General features: G+C 34.1%; 3 protein-coding genes across 3 annotated transcripts; all 3 read left to right on the forward strand.

Annotated features, from left to right (window-relative positions):
- The first annotated feature begins 1,304 nt into the window (after positions 1–1,304).
- LOC145559389 (conserved oligomeric Golgi complex subunit 5-like) lies at positions 1,305–7,152 on the forward strand. Its single transcript, XM_081620809.1, has 3 exons — positions 1,305–2,495; positions 4,782–5,255; positions 5,763–7,152. The coding sequence occupies exons 1-3, from the start codon at positions 1,368–1,370 to the stop codon at positions 6,699–6,701; spliced, it is 2,541 nt and encodes an 846-aa protein (XP_081476935.1). The 5' UTR covers positions 1,305–1,367; the 3' UTR covers positions 6,702–7,152.
- A 2,151-nt stretch (positions 7,153–9,303) lies between these two features.
- Positions 9,304–12,741, forward strand: LOC145559390 (GDSL esterase/lipase At4g10955-like). Its single transcript, XM_081620810.1, has 2 exons — positions 9,304–9,833; positions 11,546–12,741. Exons 1-2 carry the CDS (start codon positions 9,661–9,663, stop codon positions 12,543–12,545), a joined length of 1,173 nt encoding a protein of 390 aa, XP_081476936.1. The 5' UTR covers positions 9,304–9,660; the 3' UTR covers positions 12,546–12,741.
- A 4,893-nt stretch (positions 12,742–17,634) lies between these two features.
- LOC145559391 (pentatricopeptide repeat-containing protein At3g16610-like) lies at positions 17,635–20,602 on the forward strand. Its single transcript, XM_081620811.1, has one exon. The coding sequence runs from the start codon at positions 17,646–17,648 to the stop codon at positions 20,067–20,069; it is 2,424 nt and encodes an 807-aa protein (XP_081476937.1). The 5' UTR covers positions 17,635–17,645; the 3' UTR covers positions 20,070–20,602.
- The last annotated feature ends 5,478 nt before the right edge of the window (positions 20,603–26,080 follow it).

Below are 26,080 nucleotides of genomic sequence, written 5' to 3' on the forward strand. Positions count from 1 at the left end.
CTTAATTCGAAGTCCCTTCCTCGCTTCGGCGAACCCAAACCAGCCCTTCCCCTCCCATCTCCACCCCCTGAACCACCTCACTTAAACACCAAAATCGAAAACCTTAAAATCGAAATTTAGGGTTTCGATTTTGGAGATTTCAATTTTGGGGTTTTAGGGTGTCGAGGATGGTGGTTTAAGGGGGGGGGGGGGAGTGGATGGAGATGGTAGGGGTAGGGGGAAGGGTGGCCGCCAACACCAAAGAGGATGTTGGTCGTCGGTGGGGGTGGGGGCAAGGGGTTGGGCTGGCGTAGGGGCGGTGGTGCCGTGGGAAGAGTGGCTGGGGTTTAGTTTTTTTTTTTTGTTTCTGATTTTAATTTTAATTTAATTTAATTTTTTTTTTAAAAACTTCTGATTTTAATTTTTTTTGATAAATAAAATAATAATAATAAAGTGAACCAATTAGAATACACCACGTGGCATAATTAGCCTTAATGACTAACGGAGTTAACTGCCGTTAGTCATTAATGACACTCGGTGAATTTTTTAAAAACTCGGTGGCATTTGGTGAATTCTGAAAAGTCCGATGACATTTGGTGAATTTTTAAATTACTCAGTGGCATTTGGTGAAATAGCCGTATTTTTTATTCAATTTTTTTTTTTTTTTTTTTTTTTTTTAAATAGCAGCTTTGAGGTAACTCATACCGAGGTAAAACAAGTTAATTTTTTTCCTGTGATACACATTATTTGCAGTAATAGCCAGCGATAAGACTGATAACTCACTCTGTCCTTAATTTTTTACCTCAAATTTCTTTCTACTACCTCCGTTTCATATTTTTTGCAATTTTTGCCAAAAATGGGTGCTACACATTATTTGCAACTAATTTTTCTCACTCTATCTTACACTCATAAACAAATTTTGTTTAACAGTCCGTGCTCCCTTTAACGTTGCAAAAAATGTAAAATCGAGGCAGTAGTAAAATAAAGGATGGAGATAATACAATTTTGCCCCTTCTTAAACGATTCAAGAAGTTAAAAGGCAAAAGCTAATGAGCACCCCATAAAAGAAATAAAAGTGGAAATATTAGAGTAAAACTAACAATAATTACACCGAATGACGCGTGATTTTGTCATGCATTCCTAACTTATTACTATTTCAACCTATATAATTATTTCTTATCTAACGTCCAACGGTGCTCGTTAGCAAGATCCAAGACATAGCTTGAGTCATTGAGTCCTTGACCTTTGTCGATCACCGAGATCAACCGGCAAATAAGCAAAATAGTGATCCAAATGTTACGTTTCTTCTCCACAATTCCATGAATTTCACCATGAATCTCCATTAACACTACTTACTCTGCAACCTCCAATTCTTCTTCTCTTCAACAATGGCGGCTTCCTCTGCTTCACTCCATAGATCCTCTCTCTCTCCTCCTTCTTCTTCCTCCCCTCTTCAACGCCTCTCCACCTTTAAAGACACCACCAACAACAACAACCCATCTTCTTCTTCCCTCGATTCCACCACCACAACCTCAACCAACCCCCTTTCCTCCTTCTCTTCCGACCCCATTTTCTCTCTCTTCCTCTCCCCTGACTTCTCCTCCACCTCCTTCTCCTCCCAAGCTCTCTCCTCCGGCTCCGCCGCTTCCACCGCCGAGCGCCTCCAAGACGGCATTCGTCTCCTCGAAAAACAGCTTCGTTCTGAAGTTCTTTCCCACCATGATCATCTCTTCTCTCAGCTATCTTCCCTTCGAGATGCTGATTCCGCTCTTTCCCTTGTTCGATCCTCCGTTTTCTCTCTCCAATCGTCTGTTCGTCGTGTTCGATCTGAGATCTCTGACCCACATACCCAGATCAAATCTAAGACTACCCAGTTGTCTAATCTTCATACTGCTTCACAGCATTTGCAGTTTACTATCAAAGTGTTGAGATTGATTAAGAAGCTTCGAGATCTAATGGAGGGTTCTTCGGAATCGTTGGACCTTTTGAAGGGTGCTCAATTGCATTGTGAGATTCTAGGGTTAGCGAATGATAATGATTTGGGTGGGATTGATGTGGTTGATGAAGAATTGAGGTGGGTTTCTGAAGCCGGGTCGAAACTTCGGGCCGAAGGGATGAAGATGTTGGAGGGTGGATTAGAGGGGTTGAATCAAGCTGAGGTTGGAAGTGGTTTGCAGGTATTCTATAATCTTGGGGAATTGAGGGGAACAGTTGATGGATTGGTTGCTAAGTATAAGAATTTGGGGGTTAAGAGTATTGCTAATGCATTGGATATGAAGGCAATTTCTGCTGCTTCTGGTGCTGGTGGTGGGTTTGGTGGTCCTGGAGGGATTCAGAGGAGTGGTACGCCGCAGATTGGGGGCGGGGCGAGAGCGAAAGACGCTCTTTGGCAGCGGATGAGTGGGTGTATGGATCAGTTGCATTCGATTATCGGAGCCGTTTGGCTATTGCAGAGGGTGTTGTCTAAGAAGAGGGATCCTTTTACTCATGTTTTGTTGCTGGATGAGGTTATTCAGGTGTGTTTGCTGCTCCTGTTTTTGTATCGTGAATGGATTTGGTTACTTGTAGTTTACCGCTGCAGAATGTTTACTGTTTATCTGTTCTTATGTGAATTTGCATGGTTTGATTGAATAATGTTCTTACAATTGAAAACATAGAAGCAAGTTGGTGATTCAAGATTGTTTGATTTGCATTTTGTGGGAATACTTGCTACTAGTATGCTTAGAAGAGAAGATGAACTCTGATTGGATCTTCTATGAAGTTTTATACTTATATTATTTAACTCATAACTTGATTAGTTTATCCTCACTTGTAGAAGTAGTAAATGGGTGATAAAGAACGTGGTACTTAAGCTCATAAGGGTAGAAGTTTTGATTTAATTGTGGTTGATTAGTAGCTTCCTTTTTCATTCTGCTTAGATCAATCACAGGATTCACAGCTCCTCTTAGTTCTCTTGGGAGTATGAACACATTACATGTTTGCTTAGTTTTTGACTAATGCCAAATGAGAAGGGTGACATTGGTTTTTTTTATGGAATTCATTAAACATTTTTCTGTAAGTTCTAGTGGAAGCACTAAATATTTATGAGCAAATAAAAGGTGCAAAATATATAGAGCCAGTGATAATTATACATTAAATTTGATGTCCATCCCAAGATTCCCAACACTTGTGAATTACAACCCCTTTTCTCGAGAATTGGAACCAGACTAGCAAGAGTGTTGCCTCCTTATAATGTGCAGAGTCCTACCCGTCTCTTAGACTCTGTCTCAGATCTAGATTACAAATGATATTAGTAAACATATAATTATAATTTAATCTAACAACCTTTGCTTTGGAAATATTTACACTCCCTCTGTCCCAAATTAGCTTTTTATTTATCTCAGGCACTAGTTTTTAGGAGATATTATGGTGGGGGTTTTGTTGATTAAAGTGATTAAAATAAATTAATGGGTGTTGTTTAATGTTTGTGGTGAAAGAAAGTGTGGATTTGTTGAATAAAAGTGATTACCTAAGAAGTTAGTGGTATAGTTAATTCTGTAGACCCAGCTCAATATGAGAAATTGAGAACTTTATATGGGATCAAACATTTTGTGAGGAATGAGAGCTTTGATTGGGGAAGGTGGGAGTAGAATCCTAATTTATGCAAAACTAGAAGACTTAGTAGCTTGTAAGCAATAGTCTGCAAAAAACTCAACAATGCATCAAATTTCCCATCCCCACTCCTGCATGGACGTATTGGCCCTACCATGGGTCCATGGCTCACCTATCCTGTAGTGGACTCTTGTGCTTTCCGTACTAAACACTCTAAGGGGCTATCTTGTTATTGCAAATTGTCTTTAACTTCTTTAATTATCTTCTCTTCAATTCCAATTCCAAGCTTACTCAGTGTCATTCCGACATTCTGACTCAGCTGCTTTTTTCAAATGCAAACAGAATCATAACTATGAAAAATTCAGTTTGAATGCTCGAACAATTCACTTGCTAATATACTCTTGAGGAAGATCTTGAAGGTCTATGCACATCATTGAGTAAAATATGGATGGTGTCTTACATAAGATGCTTTGACACTATCTTTCTCTCATTGTTTCATTGCTTCCTTCAGCCTAGTCTGTTTACTAGACAGTGACAATGACAACGCTTTGGAGGCTGTTAAGCTATAATAAATTTGAAGAAAACGGTTATGCTTTAGCCCCTGGGCAAGATCAAAGAATCATCTTTTCTTAGCCATTCCATTTACTAAAATGTATAATGCATTTCCACAAGTGCCCCTTCCCCTTAGGCTAGTCTATTACTTGAACTTGTAGGCCCTTTTTATTGATTTTTTTAATCATCTACAAATTGAAAATTGCTCAAGGAAGATGATGGATCTTCTCTTAATGCTACACAAGCTGCATGTTGGTTATTGATTTTGGGTGGCTATGATATGGAAAGTAGGTATATGATGACTGTATGAGGTTGAGTGTCCGGGAAAGATCAAAAGTAATAGCTATTGTACTGGTAGTTGATTTTGTCAAAATTCGAAACGTTTGGAAATCAGCCCTGTATCTGATACATTAATCTTTCTTGCCCTTATGTTGTGGATAGAGTAGACAAACAATATGTGGAACAAACTACTTCTCTACCATTAATAAAATTATGATGTTTCTTTCTTCTAGTATTAAAGAATCGTGGAGTGGCAGATATTCTAGATCTAAGTACTTTCTTTTGTTATCTTTCCCCAGTATTGCCATTTCAAGCTAGCTGGTCAAGCTGGATTTCGTATGACTTTTCCTTTTTTCTTAGTTTACCTGTTGCTTTTGCAGGAAGGTGATCCAATGTTAACAGATCGAGTTTGGGAAGCATTTGTAAAATCATTTACAAATCAGATGAAATCTGCATTCACCGCTTCAAGTTTTGTAAAGGAAATATTTACATTGGGCTACCCAAAACTTTATTCCATGATTGAGAATCTGTTAGAACGAGTATCACGTGAAACTGATGTCAAAGGAGTTCTACCAGCTATTAGTTCAGATAACAAAGAGCAGATGCGTGGGGCAATCGAAATTTTCCGGACAGCATTCTTGACCCTTTGTTTGAGTCGTCTCTCAGACCTTGTCAACAGTGTCTTGCCAGTTTCCAACCGGGGAAGTGTTCCCTCTAAGGAACACATATCCAAAATCATATCACGGATCCAGGAAGAGATCCAAGCTGTTCAGTTTGATGGACATTTGACTCTTTTGGTTCTGCGTGAAATCGGCAAAGTTTTGATTCTCTTGGCTGAAAGAGCTGAATATCAGGTATGTTTGGGTTATTTATCCCTGAAAAACCAAAAATATTCGTTATTGAAAATGCTGCTTCCATGAATCCTTTGATGAAAGCCATAAGCTTGTGAATTCGTTTCTTGTATGTGTGCTTGTTAGCTTTTCTTTTCTTGCCTGTTCCTTGTAGTTGCTGTAACCATATCTCAGTTGATATTTTTTTCTAACTAGTAAAATGTTTTGTGATTTCTGCAATATGGTTTTTTAGTTTGTCATTTCAAAATCTGTTTCTGTTTGTATGCAATGGTAGAGGTCCTAGTTGTTGAAACTAGAATCCAATTTTTAATTTGTTTTCCTGTAAAGAGTCCCAGCTTAAGAATCCAGCCCTTGATATGGAGAAGGACAACTTAAATAGACACCAACCATCTCAGTGAATAAAATATGACTAGGTCTTCCTGTTAGTGTTGATGCTTCTCTGGCGGTTTTCCATTACATGCTTGGATTTTTTTTTTCTCCTTTCATTTTTCTGCCCATGTTGATTTGCAGATATCTACTGGGCCTGAAGCTAGGCAGATAACAGGTCCTGCAACTCCAGCTCAATTGAAGAACTTCATGTTGTGTCAGCATCTTCAAGAAATCCACACTCGCATATCAGCTTCGTTGTCAAAACTACCCCGTGAAGCCTCTGAAGTATTGTCTCCCTCACTAGGTGCTGTATATGGGGTTGCCTGTGATTCAGTAGAATCCTTATTCCAAGCTATGCTAGACCGTCTCCAGTCATGCATCTTGCAAATCCATGACCACAACTTTGGCATTGTAGGCATGGATGCTGCTATGGATAACAATGCTTCACCATACATGGAGGATTTGCAAAAATGCATCCTCCACTTCCGCAGAGAGTTCCTATCCAGGTTGTTGCCTTCCTCTAAAACTGCAGCAGCGACTGGAACTGAATCTATATCCACTAAGCTCGCACGTGGAATGGCTTCACGGGTTCTCATGTTCTTCATTAGGCATGCTTCCCTTGTAAGACCCCTTTCCGAGTCTGGAAAATTGCGGATGGCTCGGGATATGGCTGAGTTGGAATTAGCCGTGGGGCAGAATTTGTTCCCAGTGGAGCAGCTTGGTGCTCCATACAGGGCCCTACGAGCATTCCGTCCTGTCATCTTCTTGGATACATCTCAACTTGAGGCATCACCACTGCTTCAGGATCTGCGCCCTAGTACTATACTTCACCACCTTTATTCTCGAGGGCCCGATGAGTTGCTGTCACCAATGCAGAGGAATAAACTCACGCCTCTTCAGTATTCCTTGTGGTTGGACTCCCAGGGTGAAGATCAAATATGGAGGGGAATCAAAGCAACTCTTGACGACTATGCTACATTAGTGAGGTCTAGAGGAGACAAGGAGTTTGACCCTGTTTATCCCATAATGCTTCGAATAGGGTCATCTATCTCAGAAAATTCATCACAATCGGAGACTTGATTATGTGGGGAACAGGCTACAGCAGCAGACCACATGTTTTACTTACTAAAGTGCCCTTCTGCTGGTTCAATTGCTTAGTTTAGGAATATTGCATGTTAAGACGATTAGATGAAGGGCACAACTGGTTGTTCTCAACTTTGGGGTTGGAAACATCATGCTACTTCACTCAACAACGACCAAAGCTTACATTTTTTTGAAGTGCTGATTATGTTGTTGGCTCATTGTTTTGAACTCAAAGGCCAAGCTGTTTATATACTCTGAGAACTGATGCCTGTCCATTCATTTTTTTTCCCCATGTGTTTTTATAGGGAGTGATATTTGTATACTACTGATATAGTGATTTTTGTATTAGTGTCACATCGTTTCCTAGCTCTTTGTAGTAAAGTCACTACGTCTTCCTAGCTCTTTTAATTGATGGGCATTCGTTAGCAAGATTCATATTAAAATTGTAACGTGAAATTACCATATTTATATATGTATGTCAAATTAAGATTCTTTCCTTCGAAAAGAACACTATCCTTCGAAATTAACCGGTCAACAAAAACATCAAAGAACAAATACCTCAATGAGGGATTTTCAATTGCATGTTATAAACTCTTTGCATGGTTGGTTTGAACTCTTTGAAGAACACTTTGATGTTTGTTTAAGCAATGACTTGTAAAAAAGTTCCTTCTTATGTTAAAACGTTTTGGTATTTTATGTAAAATGAAGTTAGTTAACTTGTTTTTGTAGTGCACGTAGTTTATGGACTACAATTTCCAAGCTAACAACCGAAGTGCCAATGTATAAATTCCTTCCAACCAAGAAAGAAACCACGCTTTTTAGAAAGCAATACATTACTCCAATCTAAAGCTCTATTACACTCTACTTAAAAGTTAAAAGCAATGCTTGGATCACGCGCCAAAGGCCAAGCTTACTTCATACTCCGTATGACCGTATTCTCTCTGTCCCTTTTTTTTATTACCCATAGAGCACGATTCATTTTTGTAAGAAGTAAGTTAAAATTGTGCATATAGGGTTGTAGGTTGGGTTGATCAGGATACATAGGGAAAGAGCAAATGCCAAATGGAAGTGCAAGTAGAAGACTTACCAAATAAGAAAATAGAGCAACCTTGAAGGAAGACCTAAAAAGAAACATGGGACAAACAAAAAGGAATGGAGGGAGTATGAAATAGCAATTAGATTTTTTTAGGATATTAGATCAAATAGTTTTTATAAAAGTGAATAAATCTTCAAATGCATGAACCCTTTAACATTTGATAAAGAAAATGAACGTTAATTAGCCAAATGATTGAAATTTTTGAATAATCAAACCCTCTACTCATTCTAAAAGTTAGAGAAAACAATAGGCATAAGAACTTGAAAGGAACTTGTATTAGATAATGACAACTTGGTTAAAGCTTAACGTTTTGTTTTCAAGTGGTAATGGATTTTGGCAAACATTTACTACTTGCAGTATAATTAAGGAATTTTGATATCTTAGTACTTCGTATCATGTAAGAAGTTGCAAATATTTCTCTTACAAAAACCTGTATCTGTTTGAAATGATGACTTTATTTGCACTAGAAGTCTCAGCTAGTCAAATTTACAAACTATCTAACTCCAGAGCCAAGGTTATTGTCTAAAGCGTGTAGGAAACTAAGCACCTCTTGACTTTTTTGACTTTCCCTTTCATAGCAATTGCCACCAACCAATTCAAGAAATTCATTTTTGACGGGACATGCTCATACCTGTATTGGCTGTATACTACTACATCCGTTTCATATTACTTGTAAATTTGCAACGATTTGACATAAAATAGAGAGGAAAAATATCTAATTGTTACAAATAATTTGAAATGGAGGTAGTGGTATTTTGATTTATTTCTCCATTTAATTTTATATATTTGTCATTGATTTTTAAGTTGCATAATTTATTTTTATTTTTAAGTGGTAAGATAGAAGCCCTCTTCACAAGTTTTTTTTTTTTTTTACAACAAACTAGAATTATTATAAAAGAGGGGTATTTTAGATTGCTTAATGCTTATTATATATACTAGCTAGGCCAATCTCTTACAAATACAAAATATGGAGTACTACATTTATTTTAGTACGTAATAAATTTTGAATATATTGTTATAAAGAATGAATGATCATCGAAAAAGTTAATTATGAGTGACCTATTGAAAATAAATAAGAATGGTTAGCTATTGGAGATTTTTATTTATTTATTTATTTTTTTTGACGCGACTATTGGAGATATTTTTGTAACACAAAGTGTGTATAAATTGAGCCCTAAAATTCTAAAACATTGTGATCATAATGTAAATTAGCAAAACCATATTTTACTTACACTTACGGTTTCACTAAAAGAAACTCATGAAATTTCCCTAAAAGAAAAAAAAACGATGAAGTAGTCAAGTCAATTTTACCCAATCTACCTAAAATAAAATCTAATGCCTAGATAAGTGGTTTAAACCTTAGTAGCAACGTCAGGAGCACGAGAACAGGGGACAACATGAACAAAATATGACCGTTGGGCAAAAAGGAAAGAAAATCTGTAACACCAAATTAAAAATCCCATTAGATTACATTTATTTTCTTCCCTTTTTAATCCAACGACTAATTTGTCAAAAAAAAAAAAAAAAAAAAACGACTAATTACAAACATCATTCACACTCCTCCTCTACTTACTTAGTCAATTCAAATAATCAAATCACAAATTTTAGAATCAATTCTTCTTCCATTTTCTCTTTCTCTCTCCTCAAATTCTTCTCCCATTTGTGTTTGGTTGTGGGAATTAGGAATCCAATTCTGGGGTTTTTTTTTCTTATCTTCTTCATTTTCTAGATTTTCTGCAGATGATGTGACATTATTCAGTTTGAAAAAAAAAAAAGAAAAAGGGACGGTCCATAATTATAATTGTAGCATATTCTTCAAGATCAAAACTTTATTGTAAAGGGGTTTTATTAAATCAAAAAATGGCAGTTGAAATTGAAGGAAATCGTCAAGTAGAAGAAGAAATGGTTGCAAACACTATGCAAATGGTGGAAAGTGGTGTTAATGGTGTTGAAAGTCATCCTTATGCATTTCATGTTTCTGGGCCGAGGAATCTTTCTTCTCCTAATTGGAGAGATATTATCAATTCTAGCTGGTTTGTTTGATTTCCTCTTTTTGCTCTACGTTACTTGTTTTGTTAGAATTGTTTTATTTGGTGTGTACTAGTATAGAGTCGTAAACAGCAGTGATGTAGACGGGATTTGATCTGGCCACGTCTTTACGAAATTTTCTGGGGTTTTTGTTATGAAAGTATATTTTTATGGGGTTTGAATTTCTGAATGTGTTGGTTTATTTCAATCTAATTATATTGATGGGTTGATCTGAGTAGTTGCTAATAATGGAATATTGTTGCCTTTTTTGGCTGTTGATTTTAGAATTGGATAAACATTTTTAAATTAGAAAAAGGAAAGTTCATGATATATGCTAAAAAATATGATCTAATAGTTTCCTTTTATGATTCCATGGTTTAGATGATTGCTTATCTATTGAATACATCGCTTAAGAAGATTTGAGTACTGTTAATGTTGGATTCAGGTTTCTAAATTAACAGCATTTGCTCACTGATCTGTCTTTGATTGGTGATCTATTGGGAATTTAGATGTATAATTGCGCAATATTACTTTTTCCGGGATGCATTTTGACTTAGGCTTTGTATTGTAAAACTGTTCGAACTAGAACGAGCTTTTCGAGTAATAATGGGATGAAAACTGTTGGCTATTGTAGGAACTAGGAACTAGGGAGTTGTATCTTCCATGTTTTAGCTTGTTACGACCGTTTTGTAGGTGGTAGTATTACATGTATGTTTAAATTTCACTACTACCTTTTCTGACCACCTAGTCACCTACCAAACACGCGATTTTTGCAAAAGTATGAAGAGTTTATAGCAATGCAAAATGCTTAGTTGTTTACTTCTTGTCTTACATTGTTTGTCAAGTCTCTGAATAAATGTTTTTCAGGATAATATTGAATTGGAACATCTCTTTCATTTACTCATAGTAATAACGTATGAAGTACTATATTTGGGCTTGCAAAAAAGGGTTGCAGATGGATTTTGATGACCAGAAATTACGAAATAAACCTTATTCATGGAACATAATAGGCATTCAGCTGTAGAAGAAACCTTAGTCATTGAAATCAAATGAATCTTCTTTGGAGTAACATCATTTAGAGCCTGTTATCAAGGATTTTTTTGTGAAATGTTTGAGTGCTGTAGTATCTTAATGAAAGCTTCAACACTTCTTTGATATGGTTCATAACCTATTCAGTTCCTTCATGCTTTACTATTTTGATGTTTCCTCATGCTACTATGCCAGGAGAGTTTTCGTTGCACATTATTGGTTACTGGCAGTAAATATCTCCTAGGTTGCATTGAACTCGTCAATAAAAATATGCATGTAACCTTTTGAAGTCTCATCTACCTTCATATACAGTTTATAGAATGAGATTTGTCGCCCTTTGCATTATAATCACACTTGTTGGAGATTAGGCTACTTAGAAAATTTGAGTGATAAAAGCGTAGTGTATTGTTTCTCCTGGACCAACAAAAAAGTGCAGCTACAAAAACAGTGGCACTAATAAAGTTTGGTTTGTTGAGCTTACTTCCCAGAGAGCAGGGGGAAGATACATGTTCCAGTGCACGTACATTATAAGCCTGGGCGTGCAATGCTTCGTCTTTTATCTTTTAACAATGAATGATAGAAATTACCTTGCAGTTACGCTTGAGCAACAGGCTTTATGTGCAGGCAACTATATGTCATGAGAAAAGTATAGTTCTCTAACAATTCATTGCTGTGTGGACATATGCAGGAAAGATGGCAATTATAAAAGAACAGTCATGGCGTGTTTCATACAAGCTGCTTACCTGCTAGAGCTTGACAGGCAAGAAAACAGAACACCTGATAATGCTTTGGCTCCGAAGTGGTGGTTGCCTTTCAAGTACAAACTAACCCAGACCTTAATCGATGAGAGAGATGGATCCATATTCGGAGCAGTACTTGAATGGGACCGCTCTGCAGCTTTGGCCGACTTCATTTTCATGCGGCCAAGTGGGGCCCCAAAGGCTGTTTTAGCTCTAAGAGGAACAATCCTCAAGAGTGTGACAATTCGAAGGGATTTAACTGATGACCTCCGTTTCCTTGCTTGGGAAAGTTTAAAAGGTTCAGTAAGATTCAAAGTGGCTTTTGATGCACTCAAATCGATTGCAGACAAGTATGGAAGTGGCAATGTCTCCATTGTCGGTCATTCATTAGGTGCTGGGTTTGCCCTTCAAATTGGAAAGGCATTAGCCAAAGAAGGAATATATGTGGAGGCTCATTTATTCAACCCTCCTTCGGTTTCCCTAGCCATGAGCCTTAAGAATCTAGGAGAGAAAGCGGTTTTTGGTTGGAAGAGAATCAGGGCAATGCTTCCTTCAGGAGCCGAAATCCAGAGCATATCATCAGATGATCAGAACAAGGTGGCAAATGAAGTGTTGAGAAAATGGGTACCGCATTTGTATGTAAATAACAGTGATTATGTATGCTGCTATTATGCTGATCCAACCGGAAGTATTGAAGCCGGAAACAACAGTGGCAGTAAGGAAAATGTGGCTCCTGTGAACAACAATGCTGCCAGTGTGGCTGCAAAGCTCTTTGTATTGTCCAAGGGAAATCAGAAGTTTCTCGATGCTCATAGATTGGAGCAGTGGTGGGCTGATGATCTAGAACTTCAGACCGTTATAAACAACAGCAAGCTGATTAGTCGGCAACTCAAATCTTTGTATCAACTCCCAGCATCACAGCAGGCAGTACCAGGGAAGCAAAGATAGCATCCAGGGAAATGAGGGAACCCAAATGATGTGACAACTGATGCAAAGTATTTCTTTTTCATCTCATTGTCCTCATAATTGTGATCATATGTTTTACAATTGAGAATTTTAATCATTTTTCCTAAAGTAATCTTCAGAAACTTTGGGCCTATTGGTCTTGCAAAGAGTTAATGTAAATCCCCTTCAAATAAGTAGCAATATCTTCTGATTACTAGTTTAGCATAGCTTCTTAATATTGAACTATCCTTGATCTAATTTTTTTTTAGGCAATCCTTGATCTAATCTCTATAGTTTTCATCAACTTATCCTTCAATATATAATTGGTTCATATTAATCCAATACACATGCCTTTTAGGATATAAATAAGAGATAGAATATATAGTGGGGTATATGTAAATAGGAGATTGAAAATGGGAAAGGATCCTTATTGATGTTGAAAATATTAGAGAAGGAGAATGAGAAAAAGGATGGAGATAGTGGGAAGTGATGTGGAAGAAAGAGAATATGATGTGTCGATTGGAGAAAAAAAGAAATAAAATGAGAAAGGATATATTTATCCTCACCATTGTTGATGCTCTTAGAGCACCGCCGTTCAAGAGGATATCTATCCTTTTAGGCTTTTAGCTCTCATTTTATGTATTTTTTAGCTTTCTCTTGAATGCTAGATTAGCTAAAAGGATCCTCTCTTGATTAGGAAACTAGCATTTTCTTTATGTGGAAAGGAAACAATGCATCAACCCACATGTCAAAGCAAACAAAAGAAAAAGGAAAAAAAAAAAAGTAACCGTTGGGAGCAAAATGCCAAACCAACGTCAAAGAAGAATGGTCAAATGGCAAAACATGCACAAGTTAAGTTATGACACTTGTCACAACTTTAGAGGTCACGTATTTTTTGTGACTTAAATCGATCTCTAAAACGGCTATAACTTGTTAACGGTAACTTATTTCAGAAAACCAAAAACAGTAACGGTCATATGGGAAAAGATACTCATTGATGTTGGAAATATTTAAGAAAGAGGATGAGTAAAAGGTTGGAGATAGTGGGAAGTGATGTGGAAGAAAGAGAGTGTGATGTGTCAAGGGGAGGAAAGGAGAGAGAAATTCGGAAAGGATTGTTGCTTATTCTTGAATGTTGGTGCTCTTATTTCTCGTGGTGAAGAGGAAAGAAGACAATCACTTGTGCGCCAAAAAGTAAAAAATAAAAATATAATAAAAAAAATGAAAAAAAAAAGAATTTAAGATAAAAACTTAAAAAGTATTGAATGGGTTGCTTTCAAACGGTCATATAACTCGTATTAGCTTTTAATCCTAATCAATTAACCTATACTAAAAGCGAACCTAAAGTGACACTTGTCACGATGTTATAAAAAAATTTCCCGCCTTTTTGTCTTTCCTTTTTTTTTTTTTTTTTTTGCCAAATTTTAATGACTTCCATTTTATAACCTACCATAATAATTATTTCCATTTTGACAACACATTTAATCCAATCATACTCAATTAATTTTTTTTTTCTTTTTCAACATATATTTTATATACTATAAATCTTTTAGTTACAAATATACTAACATAGTTTAAAATTAAGGTATTGACATATATCATCATCCAAGATTATCATAATATTATTATAACTAGCATAGTGCCCGTGCGATGCACGATTTTATAAATCAAATTATTAAACCCGTAGGAAAAATAAAAATAAAAACAAAGGTAATTCATTTACTATTAAAGGACTTGTACTAATGGTCAATAAAAAAAAAAATTAAAGGAACGTTATTTGAATAGTATTTTATGTTATTTGAATTTCTTTTAATTTTTTATAATGTTATTTTATTAATTGAAAAATAATTGAATAATACTCCACATAGTTCTATAAGAAGTGGACTAATTTATTTATATCTCCCATTGAGAAAAAACTAAAATTTTCTTATCATACCATCCGCATCAGTAGCTACAATCAATCTAATATATACATGTTTTATTTACCCGTCACACTCTTTAGATCTATAGACACAATAATAACCTAATATTTGACCTACCAGAATTTATATTTTCCTAAGTTAAGCACTGTGCCAAAAACTATATATTATATAATAGTCATATATATAACCAGCAACTGATTAAATATAGTATACGACACAAATACTTCGTATATAGGTATGGATACTGATAATTTTATATAAATAAAGTATACAGAGTATATATTACTAAGATTTATCCCTACCTTAATTATAAAAAGGTTAACAAAACTCTTATAATAGTGCATGGACATTTATATATCTAAAAATGTTCTTTTTACATATATTTTCCCCCATTATGGACATTTATATATCTAAAAATGTTCTTTTTACATATATTTTCCCCCATTTAATTTTAAATGCCTTAAAATTGTCTATTGAATTCACTAAATTGATTTAAAAGGTTATGTTTATTTCAATATTTAAAGCCATTTACTATTTTCATTTCCTTTTGTTTTAATTTTTCTATTTAGAATTTATTAGACTATTAGGTTTCAAGATCGAAGTCAATATCTTTTTACCATACAATCACTAAATCAAAGTCGCTCAACTAAAGTTTTGGACATTGCATAGCTACACAACATCCAACACATTTAATGATTACATGCAAATAATTTTAATAAAACTACGCATTCGATATAAGTTATTAAACAATTTAACTATATAAACATTATGATAGGTTTATATCTTTCATATTAACAAAAATTTACAAATGTTATTATTATATTTTGAAAAAAAAATTAGACTTTGGAGTTTTGTATAAGATAGATAAAGGATAAGTCAATTCCCGTCATATATGCATTGAGTTTTGGGTGTTCTATCCCGTTCACCCTTTGGGCTAATCCAGATTTGAGGATCAGTTCTAGGTTATTAGGTTCCACTCCCCTTCCGATTGTTGTTGCAGGGGAGCACATACATTTTGATAGGTTTATATCTTTCATATTAACAAAAATTTACAAATGTTATTATTATATTTTGAAAAAAAAAAATAGACTTTGGAGTTTTATATAAGATAGATAAAGGATAAGTTAATTCCCGTCATATATGCATTGAGTTTTGAGTGTTCTATCCGGTTCACCCTTTGGGCTAATCCAGATTTGAGGATCAAATTAGTTATTAGGTTTTACTCCCCTTCCGATTGTTGTTGCAGGGGAGCACATAGGTCCTCCCTACCAAGTGACCAATTGGTGTAGTGGTGATTGTGACTACACTTGGTATGGAGGACACGTGTTATAAAATATTATATTATAAACATATACTTTTTTATATTATAAAAAATATTATATTATATACACATACTATTATATTTAAAAGTATTATTATGTATAAAACAACATAAATTATTGCACATGATTGTTGTATATCTAGTATAGTACATGAGCAATGCACAATTTTTAAATCAAAATGTTAGTTTTTTTAAAAAAAATTCATAAGTAATAGCATTGTTAATACGAATATTATAATTTAAAACATGAGTAATAGTTATAATACATTTTATATCTATCCCTTTCTTCTTGTTTAGATTGGTTATTGGTTCAGTTTTTTTTTTTTTTTTTTTTTTTTTTTTTTTTTTTTATGCAAGAAAAACAAAAGGTCATTGTAAAAGACATTGTATAGAAAATGAAAGGCCGATTAAAATTAAATTTATGTTCAAGGTTATGTATTTTTTTCCAAGACAACACATCGGCTCAGCATTCAGTATTTGTCAAGGAGTACAACAAACGATAAAAGTAATTTTTACACTATTTTGTATCTTTATCAAAAACTTTTGTATTCATCTGATTACTTGAATTGAATTTAGGATAACTTGTAGACTATTTTGGTTAATTTTATCAATAAAGCATAAATAACTTTCATTCATTACAGGGTAGCTTTTATAATAGGTGCACAATATTTTATTGTACATCTGATTTTTTTTTAAATGTTTGTATTGATTTCATAATTGACGTCAAACTAAATATTATCGATTTTATTTAATTTTCATAAAAAAAAAAACAATATTAGCCTTTCAAAATACGAAATATTTGTTTCTTTAATTATGTCACTTTAATCATATTGCTTCAAATTAGTTATTATTCTTTACTTAACTATAAATAAAGATTGGAAAGATTTTATGGATTATTTGTAGTATTGGAAAGTATATATTTATTATAAAAAATTAAATCAATATTTATGTTAGGAAATCATGAAAATCTTATGCATGTATAGAAACTTGCTTTTATTGTTTGAAGTTTAACAAAAATAACTCTGCTTGAATATGTAAACAGTAATTATATAGATACATTTTATACATAAGATAAGCCAATGAGAGAGTGACATTTGTCATCCTCACATTGAGGCGCTTGTCTTTTAGTATAATATATTGATGATTGATTTTTTTCCTCTGACTTAAAATTTATTTTAATTAAAAATAAGAATAATAATTTTGGTAGGATAATTTGTATAAATCTTACAACTTAACAAAATCTTACAACGTTTATATGAACAACTTAACAAATCATTTTATTATATTATACTTCTCTGTTTTTTTATAAGTTATGGTTGGATTTGCACATTTGTTGAGACACAACTTTGATCATCAATATCTTTAATTAGAGACTATTAGTTTGTTACAAATATTTTTTTTTGGATAAATTTGTTGAATTAACACCATTCTTTATAAATTTTGTTGTAAAGTTTAATTATGACCGTGCATGGCACGGGATTTAACCTAGTCTTTTTAAAGTGCAAATAAATTTATAACAATAATACTACTCAAAGGGTCTTACATTTTTGTGTTAATTGTTTTTTTCTTTTTCTTTTAGAGAGCACGTGCATATAAGTTAGTAATTCATGTATGTCATATTAGTTACTTATGTTAAGTAATGTATTACGTAGTAGTATTTGAAATTATTATTTACATATAAAACATGGATGAAGACATGAAGTATTAACATCTCATTTAAAAGTTAAAAAAGGTTTTTTTTTTTTAAAAAAAACTCGTTCTCATATCATTAATTGGCGGGCAAAATGAAGTGAGCAACAACAAAGAAAGTAGACACTCAGACATCGTTGCACACAATTACAAGAGAAACACGGCGAGATAATGCAATGTCTCGCACGGCTCGACCGTGTTTGCCGGCCTATTTTCACCACTACCACTCGCTTACTACACGCCATAACAGTAGACAAATACCCAGAATTACTTGAACACTGCATTCAAACCGAATCACTTAAACATGGCAAGATCATTCATCAACATTTTCTAAAGAATTACAACTACCATGTCAATGGAAGTTCTATTGTAATTGAAAAGCTCACTCGATTTTATCTTATTTGTGGCCGGTTAGGTAATGCACGCCATGTGTTTGATGAAATTCCTGAACCAACTGTTGTTTTGTGGAATTTGATGATCCGGGCTTATGCTTGGAATGGACCCTTTGATGCTTCCATTGATTTGTACTCTCAAATGATTGTTTCTGGGATTCTTCCTAACAATTATACCTTCCCTTTTGTTCTTAAGGCGTGTTCGGGTTTGAATGCAGTAGAGCGTGGTGAAGAGATTCATAGCCATGTGCTTCGACTTGGGTTTGACTCGGATGTGTATGTTTGTACTGCTTTGGTTGATTTGTATGCCAAGTGTGGAGAGCTGGCTCGAGCGGAGGATGTGTTTTATGGTATGTCTTGTAGGGATATTGTGGCTTGGAATGCCATGATTGCTGGTTTTTCTGTTCATGGGTTTTATGATGATATGATGAGATTGGTTGTTGGTATGCAGGAAGAAGGAATTAGCCCCAACTCGTCGACTGTTGTGACCATGTTACCTGCAGTTGCTCAAGCGTGTGCCTTAATCCATGGGAAGGAGATCCACAGTTATTCAGTGAGGCGGGGTTTTAGCAATGCGGTTATGGTGGGCACAGGGCTTGTTGATATGTATGGAAAATGCGGGTGCATTTCATACGCGAGGACAGCCTTCGACTTGTTGAGTTTAAGGAATGAAGTCACTTGGAGTGCAATGATTGGTGGATATGTTGCATCTGATCAGATGAAAGAAGCTTTGAAACTGTTCGACCATATGTTGCTTAAGGAGGCTGGAAGTCCATCACTGGTAACTCTTTGTTGTGCTGTTCGAGCTTGCACGAAGCTGATTGATCTTGTTAATGGGAGAAGGATCCATGGATACATTTTGAAATCAGGGTATCTTTCTGATTTGATGGTTAGCAATACAACTCTTTCTATGTATGCAAAGTGTGGTATATTAGATGATGCTGTCAAGTTTTTTCAAGAAATGAATCCAATAGATAGAGTCTCTTATGGTGCAATGATTTCTGGTTGTGTGCAAAATGGCAGCAGTCTGCAAGGATTGAAATTCTTCCGGAACATGCAGTTTTCAGGAATTGATCCAGATGAGGCTACTATGCTTGCCTTGCTACCAGCTTGTTCGCATTTGTCTGCTTTAAAATATGGAGCATGTGCTCATGGATATTCTGTAGTCCGTGCTTTTGTGTCTGATACTCCAATCTGTAATGCGCTAATTGATATGTATGCAAAGTGTGGAAAGGTCAGAACTGCTAGGGAAGTTTTTAATAGGATGCATAAACGTGATATTATCTCATGGAATTCTATGATTGCCGGCTATGGTATTCATGGCCTTGGCTCAGATGCAATTGCTCTGTTCAGTGAACTAAGAACTGAAGGTCTGATGCCAGATGATATAACGTTCATCAGTCTTTTGATTGCTTGCACTCATGCAGGCCTTGTTACAGAAGGCAAATACTGGTTTGATGCTATGGTCCGGGAATTTCAGATTGTCCCTAAGGTTGATCATTGTATATGCATGGTTGATCTCTTGGGTCGAGCAGGTCTTCTAGAAGAGGCTAAAAATTTCATTGACAAAATGCCATGCACGCCCAATGTTCATGTCTGGAGCGCCTTGCTTGCTGCATGTAAAATCCACAAGGATGTTGAGTTGGCTGAAGAAGCAGCAAAGAGGATCCATGGTTTGGGTCCTGAAAGTTCTGGCAATTTTGTGCTTTTGTCTAATATATATAGCTGTGCAGGGAGATGGGAAGAGGCGGCTTCTGTAAGAATCACGCAGAGTGATCAGGGTTTCAAAAAAAGACCAGGATGTAGCTGGGTAGAGATAAATGGAAAGATTCACGCATTCATCGGTGGGGATAATTCACACCCACAGTCAGAACAAATTTACAAAAAATTAGAGGAATTGCTCACAGAGATTAAAAAGTTGGGATATCAGGCTGTCCCAAGTGTTGTATTCCAGGATGTTGAAGAGGAAGAAAAGGAGCATATTCTTCTTTATCATAGTGAAAAGTTAGCTATTGCATATGCTACAATTAGTTTGAGCCCAAGCCAACCTATTTTTGTTACCAAGAATTTGCGGGTTTGTGGTGATTGTCATGAGGCCATTAAGCATATCACTCTTGTCACTAAGAGGGAGATAACAATTAGGGATACCAGTCGATTTCACCATTTTAGAGATGGTGTATGTAGTTGTGGAGATTATTGGTAGCCTTTTTGAAAAGGGAATGCATACTGCACATCCTTCTGACTAGAGATATCTGTTCTTTGTTATCCTAATGGGCAAAATCAAGGGTATATCTTAGCTGAAGAGTTCGTACTTCATATACAGACGTTGGTAATGAATGGTTCAGTACATCGAAATAAAACCATGTCTTCTAAAAGTCCCTTGGCTGCTGTATTGTAGGATGTTTTGTACAAGGATGTTCACGTGCCTATGCTTATGGAAACTTAAGGTTTACCACAGAAAGGCTTTTCATTTATGGAGTTATACAGTGGTGCTTATGATGGAATGAAGAAGGAACGAGCTCAAGAACTATTGGAGAAAATGCTCCAGGAGGGTGAAAGGATGGAAGTAAGAGTATAAGAACAATATGGAGGTTGGACTACTCTGTAGTCTGCAATTAGGTGAATTGAAATGTAGTGTAGATGAACCATGTACACCCTATTATTTTTTGCATCAGTTGGTGAGTAAAAAAATGAATGAAGCGTGATCCTAGCAAATTAGCAATAGATCAGGCAATTAAGGGGTGGGTATCCGGTATTTCATAAACTACAACTAAAAGATTGTAAATTAATTCGTACCATTATATAATTTTACATAATATTGTACGAGTATAACTTTTTTCCTCCAAATCTAACTAGAAAATTTTGCCATGTGTTAACAATTTTGCCATGATGTTTTGCCATGGCAAGACATGATGTTTTGCCATGTGTTAACAATTTTGCCATTTGGCATATGAATATATGATGTGTCGTCGCCAAATCATACCATAGCATTAATTATTGAAAAACTCTATGCATTAACTTTCATATATTAATGTTAAGCTTAATTGATAAACTCTTCATATGCATGACAATTTCCCTTGGACTGTAACTCCTTAATAATTATATGATGTTAAAGTTAGTAAGAAATTAAACATTACTCCATTTTTATTTTGTGCATTAACTCATAAAATTGTAATCATAGAGTAAAAGATTATTGTGCATTATGGAGTAGTATATATTTTGACATCAAATTTATAAAGATTTGATTTATAATATTTTTATGATTTTAATGTAAAAAAATTATTCTTATAATCAAACCAACTCATATAAGCAATAAACTAATTAAGCTATCACATTAAATAAATATAAAAAATAATAAAAAAAAAAAACCTCCACTTAAGCTTTCAATGATAAACAATCCAAAATATATATATATTTCAATTAAAGTAAAAAATTTATAATGACTCGGGACATCGCCCGGGCCAATAACTCAGTATTATGTCGTTTTAAGAGTAATTTGTGTTTTTTACCCTCTGAATCAACATTTCACACAGGCTAGACGAATATTAAAATTTTCCCTATTTGTAAAGCTCACAATATTTTAATACTCGTACAAATCAAGTATTCGAAGATTTTAAAAATATATTAACTTTATGTTAAGGACCTAGGAGCATAAAGTATTTAGCTAAAGATATAAAGGAAGAGTTTGATTGAATAGTATTCTTAGGTGTTTCAAAAAAATAAAAATAGTATTCTTAGGTGGTGATCTTAGATTCTTAGGCATGACAAATTTGTGGATAAAACAAATATACGCCTTGGAAAGGTGGTGGAGGCGACTATTATGGGTATTTTGGTAACTTCTCATGCAATTTTATAATACTACCTCCGTTAATCTTATGTGCAACTTTGGAATGTTTTATATCTCACAAATAATACCCCAAAGTTGCACATAAAAAGTAACAGAGGTAGACATGTAGTATAAAATTTTGTCACCCACTTCAAGAATAAAAAATTAAAAAAAAAAAAAAAAAAAAAAAAAAAAAAACCATTCCTTATTTTTGATGTCTTTTCTATTTCTATTTTTTTTTTTTTTGAAATTTTATTTTTGACCAAATCTTTTGAAATTTTAACTTTAGGTTTCTCTCTCCCAAATTTGGAATTATTTTATAATAATCAAAAGTTGGGATTGTTTATTAAAAATCGACTAAGGGCCTGTTCACATTTACAGAACTGAGCTGAACTGAACTGAACTGATTAGAGCTGAACTGAACTGTACTGCACTGATTGGAGCTGAACTGAACTGAACTGACCTAAGCTGAAATGAATATTTTATGAGAGAGGAAAATTAGGAATTGAACTGAACCGAACTGAAATTAAGTAAATGTGAACAGGCCCTAAAGCTGGAATTATTAAAACTATTTTTAATCTTTGTTTTTAATTTTTGTTTAAACCTTATATCTAATTGTTAAATATGGGTTTTGTGATTAATATTATGATGTTTGATTATAAGTAGTATGTAATTTAATTTTCAGATTTTAATTCTAATTAAAAAGCCCAAATTTTTTCCTTATGCTAAGCCTTAACGCTATAAAATTACATTAACATTTTTTTTTTGGGTGTTTAGAGAGCCGGAAGAGCGAATGATGAGAATCGATCCCAATATCTCTTGGAACCGGGATGGGAGCTCTAACCACTTGAGCTATCCCTCACTCTCAAATTACATTAACATTTGAATAGGCACATCACACTTATCTCCATTAAGGTGTTGTTTGGTTACACTAATTTTCCATGGGCACTCAAAATTCCTTTCAAACAAAACCCTTTATTTCAAAAAAAAAAAAAAAAAAAAAAACTCTAATTGCGAAATTGTGATGGATTTGGATGGAATTGAGAGAGAGTTAAGGGATATCTGGCAGAGATTGCGATTCTTCAAGCTGCGACGGCGTTTTCGGCGGCGGATTATTAGTCTTTGAAGGAAGATATTGATGTAATGAGAATGAATGTGAATTTGAATGAAATTGATTTGGCTGATTTTATGGTCTTGTCAGAAAGAATTCAGGTATAGGTTTATAAATTGTTCATTTTTGCGTATGTTCTCTTTTCGATTGTCTTCTTCAATCGAATTTTTTTGTTCGAGTTTTTTGTTGAATTTGTTGTTGCAATTGTTCTTGCGTTCATCTTGTGGTGATTTGTAGCAATTTCTAGTGTTTTGTTTGATTGGATTGTGTGATTGCAATTTGAGGTTGCAATTTCTGTCTTGATTGATTAAAGTGATTGATTAAAAACTTTACTAAAATAAAACTTTCCTAAATTAAACCTCAACTTTAATAAAATTAATAATTATATAAACTTCCCTTAATAAAATATTTTCAAAAAAAATAAATAATTAAAATTACATATACCATAGTTTCACGTAATTTGTTAATAATATTAAAAATTTTAATACTTCCTCTGTCTCAGTTTACTTGCAACATTTTGACTGGACACGCTTGCCAATGCACATGTTTGACCGTTGATATCTTTTATTATATATTTATATAAATTATAAAAAGTTTGTATTAAGAAACTATATATTAAAATAAACCCAACAACATCTTACATGATAATATTGACTTTATATAATAGTTAAAAAAGATGGTCAAAGGACGATGTGTGAATAGTGCAAAAAGTCAAACCATTGCGAGTAATTTGGGACAGAGGGAGTATAATTATAAGAGCTTCCTCAGCAATGGCATTCAAAAGTTGATTATCTTCCACCTATAAAAAAAACAAAACAAACATCACGCTCCTCAATTATATATTACTAGAGTGGACCCGTGCAAAATGCACGGGATATATAAGAAAAAATATAATTAAAATATGAAAAGTTGATTTTGATGTTGTAACTTAGACTTGAGCTATGATGGTTGGTTTTGGACTGGTCAGTTTTATTGAACCCTAATTAGCTCTGTTGTATTGAGTATTAATAATCGTATTAATAATGTGCTGACACCTGTTGTGCTATGTTGAAATATGATATTCTATACTTTGCTTAGAAGCTCAAAAATCAGGATCTTACTCTTTTATGTCGGTGGCCACGCAATGCTATTATGGGGTTTACCTTTTCAAAGTTATAGAGGTTACCCGTTCAGTGTTATAGGGGTTACCCGTGTTACTCGGTTAGTGTCATATGGGTTAGTGTCTTACTCTAGGAGTTACATACTTTGTTCTGTTGCAAGTAGTTATTTGCTGAGGCTAGTTGCACAAAAACGTGTTGTACATTTTTTTTGGTTTTGATGATTAAAGAAGTAGAAAATGTTTGGAGGGTAGTCCCTACAAAAATGCATATAATTGAAGGGTTAGGGATTTAGAGTACTATAGTGAATTGTTGAAAAAGGAATTGTATACTCGTGCCAATGCATAACATATATTATACTATTGTACCAAAGTGAAATGTTAGTAGTAGTCCCTTGAAAAAAAAAAAAAAAACAAACAAAAAAAAAACAAAACAAAACAAAAAATGAAAAACCAAAAGGAAATAGTGAATGGGTAGTTATTGATTTTTTTTTAAAAAAAAAATTAAAATTAAAAATAAAGTAATGGGATGGGTAGTAATTTTTTTCTTTTTTAAAAAAAAAACTATAAAGAAAAAAGAAAAAAAAAAAAAAAAAAAAAAACCCCAACCTAAATGCATGAGAGTTGAGCATTTGGGTTTTGGAGCACTTTCATCAAAACGACTCTTTGTGAAATTGCAATCACACAATCAAATCAAACAAAACACCAGAAATTGCTACAAATCACCGCAAGATGAACGCAAGAACAATCGCAGCAACAAATTCAACAAAAAACTCGAACAACAAAATTTGATTGAAGAAGACAATCGAAAAGAGAACATACGCAAAAATGAACAATTTATAAACCTATACCTGAATTCTTTCCGACAAGACCATAAAATCAGCTAAATCAATTTCATTCAAATTCACATTCATTCTCAGTACATCAATATCTTTCTACAATGACTAATAATCCGCCGCCGAAAACGCCGTCGCAGCTTGAAGAATCGCAATCTCTGCCAGATATCCCTCAACTCTCTCTCAATTCCATCCAAATCCATCACAATTTCGAAATTAGAGTTTCAGTTTTTTTTTTTTTTTTTTTTTTTTTTTTTTTTTTTTTTTTTTTTGGAATAAAGGGTTTTGTTTGAAAGGAATTTTGAGTGCCCATGGAAAATTAGTGTAACCAAACAACACCTTAATGGAGATAAGTGTGATGTGCCTATTCAAATTTTAATGTAATTTGAGAGTGAGGGATAGCTCAAGTGGTTAGAGCTCCCATCCCGGTTCCAAGAGATCTTGGGATCGATTCTCATCATTCGCTCTTCCGGCTCTCTAAACACCAAAAAAAAAAATGTTAATGTAATTTTATAGCGTTAAGGCTTAGCATAAGGAAAAAATTTGGGCTTTTTAATTAGAATTAAAATCTGAAAATTAAATTACATAATACTTATAATCAAACATCATAATATTAATCACAAAACCCATATTTAACAATTAGATATAAGGTTTAAACAAAAATTAAAAACAAAGATTAAATTTATTTTTTCAAAAATCCGGGCAGTAGCCACGGCACCACAGCCGGCTGCTGCCGTACTGCTGATGGCGCCGTTGCTGCTGCTGGCGGTACTAGTGGTGGCCGGCGGCCCACCGGTGGTGTGGTGGTGGCTGGATCAATCACTTTAATCAATCTTATGATTATAGGAATTGGAATTTAGCTCGTATATGAATGTTCATTTTCATTTTGATAAATGTTCATATATGTTCTATTATATGTTCATGCACATATTAATATACGCTCATTAGAATTATGATAAATGTCCTTATCTCCATTTTATGCCTATATTTTCTATTGATCTAATAAGGAATATCAATCTATTGTAAATTTTCACTTTAGGTGGAACATTGATTATTTAATTTAGATGGATTTTATGTTCATTTATATTCAATTAGTTTTGATATATGTTCATTCTCTTAATCTTATATGTTCATTCTTATATTGAAAGATGTTCATTTGCAATCTAATTCAATATTTATTCTCATATATAAACGTTCATTTAGATTTATACTCATTCATTCATTCTCGCATTAAAAGACATTTGTTTCAATTTTAATACTTGTTTGTTATCACATTAAAAAATGTTCAATTAAATTTTAATATTTGTTCATTATCGTATTGAAAAATGTTTATTTAGATTTTGAT

Source organism: Chenopodium album, chromosome 9, assembly GCF_948465745.1.
Source record: "Chenopodium album chromosome 9, dcCheAlbu1.1, whole genome shotgun sequence".
NCBI lineage: Eukaryota > Viridiplantae > Streptophyta > Magnoliopsida > Caryophyllales > Amaranthaceae > Chenopodium > Chenopodium album.

Excerpts from the sequence above, each read along its gene's own strand:
- LOC145559389 (XM_081620809.1), top strand. The coding sequence starts at position 1,368 with ATGGCGGCTTCCTCTGCTTCACTCCATAGATCCTCTCTCTCTCCTCCT. Across the intron at positions 2,496-4,781 it reads TGCTGGATGAGGTTATTCAG|GAAGGTGATCCAATGTTAAC; the intron begins GTGTGTTTGCTG and ends TTGCTTTTGCAG. Across the intron at positions 5,256-5,762 it reads CTGAAAGAGCTGAATATCAG|ATATCTACTGGGCCTGAAGC; the intron begins GTATGTTTGGGT and ends GTTGATTTGCAG.
- LOC145559390 (XM_081620810.1), top strand. The coding sequence starts at position 9,661 with ATGGCAGTTGAAATTGAAGGAAATCGTCAAGTAGAAGAAGAAATGGTT. Across the intron at positions 9,834-11,545 it reads GATATTATCAATTCTAGCTG|GAAAGATGGCAATTATAAAA; the intron begins GTTTGTTTGATT and ends GGACATATGCAG.
- LOC145559391 (XM_081620811.1), top strand. The coding sequence starts at position 17,646 with ATGCAATGTCTCGCACGGCTCGACCGTGTTTGCCGGCCTATTTTCACC.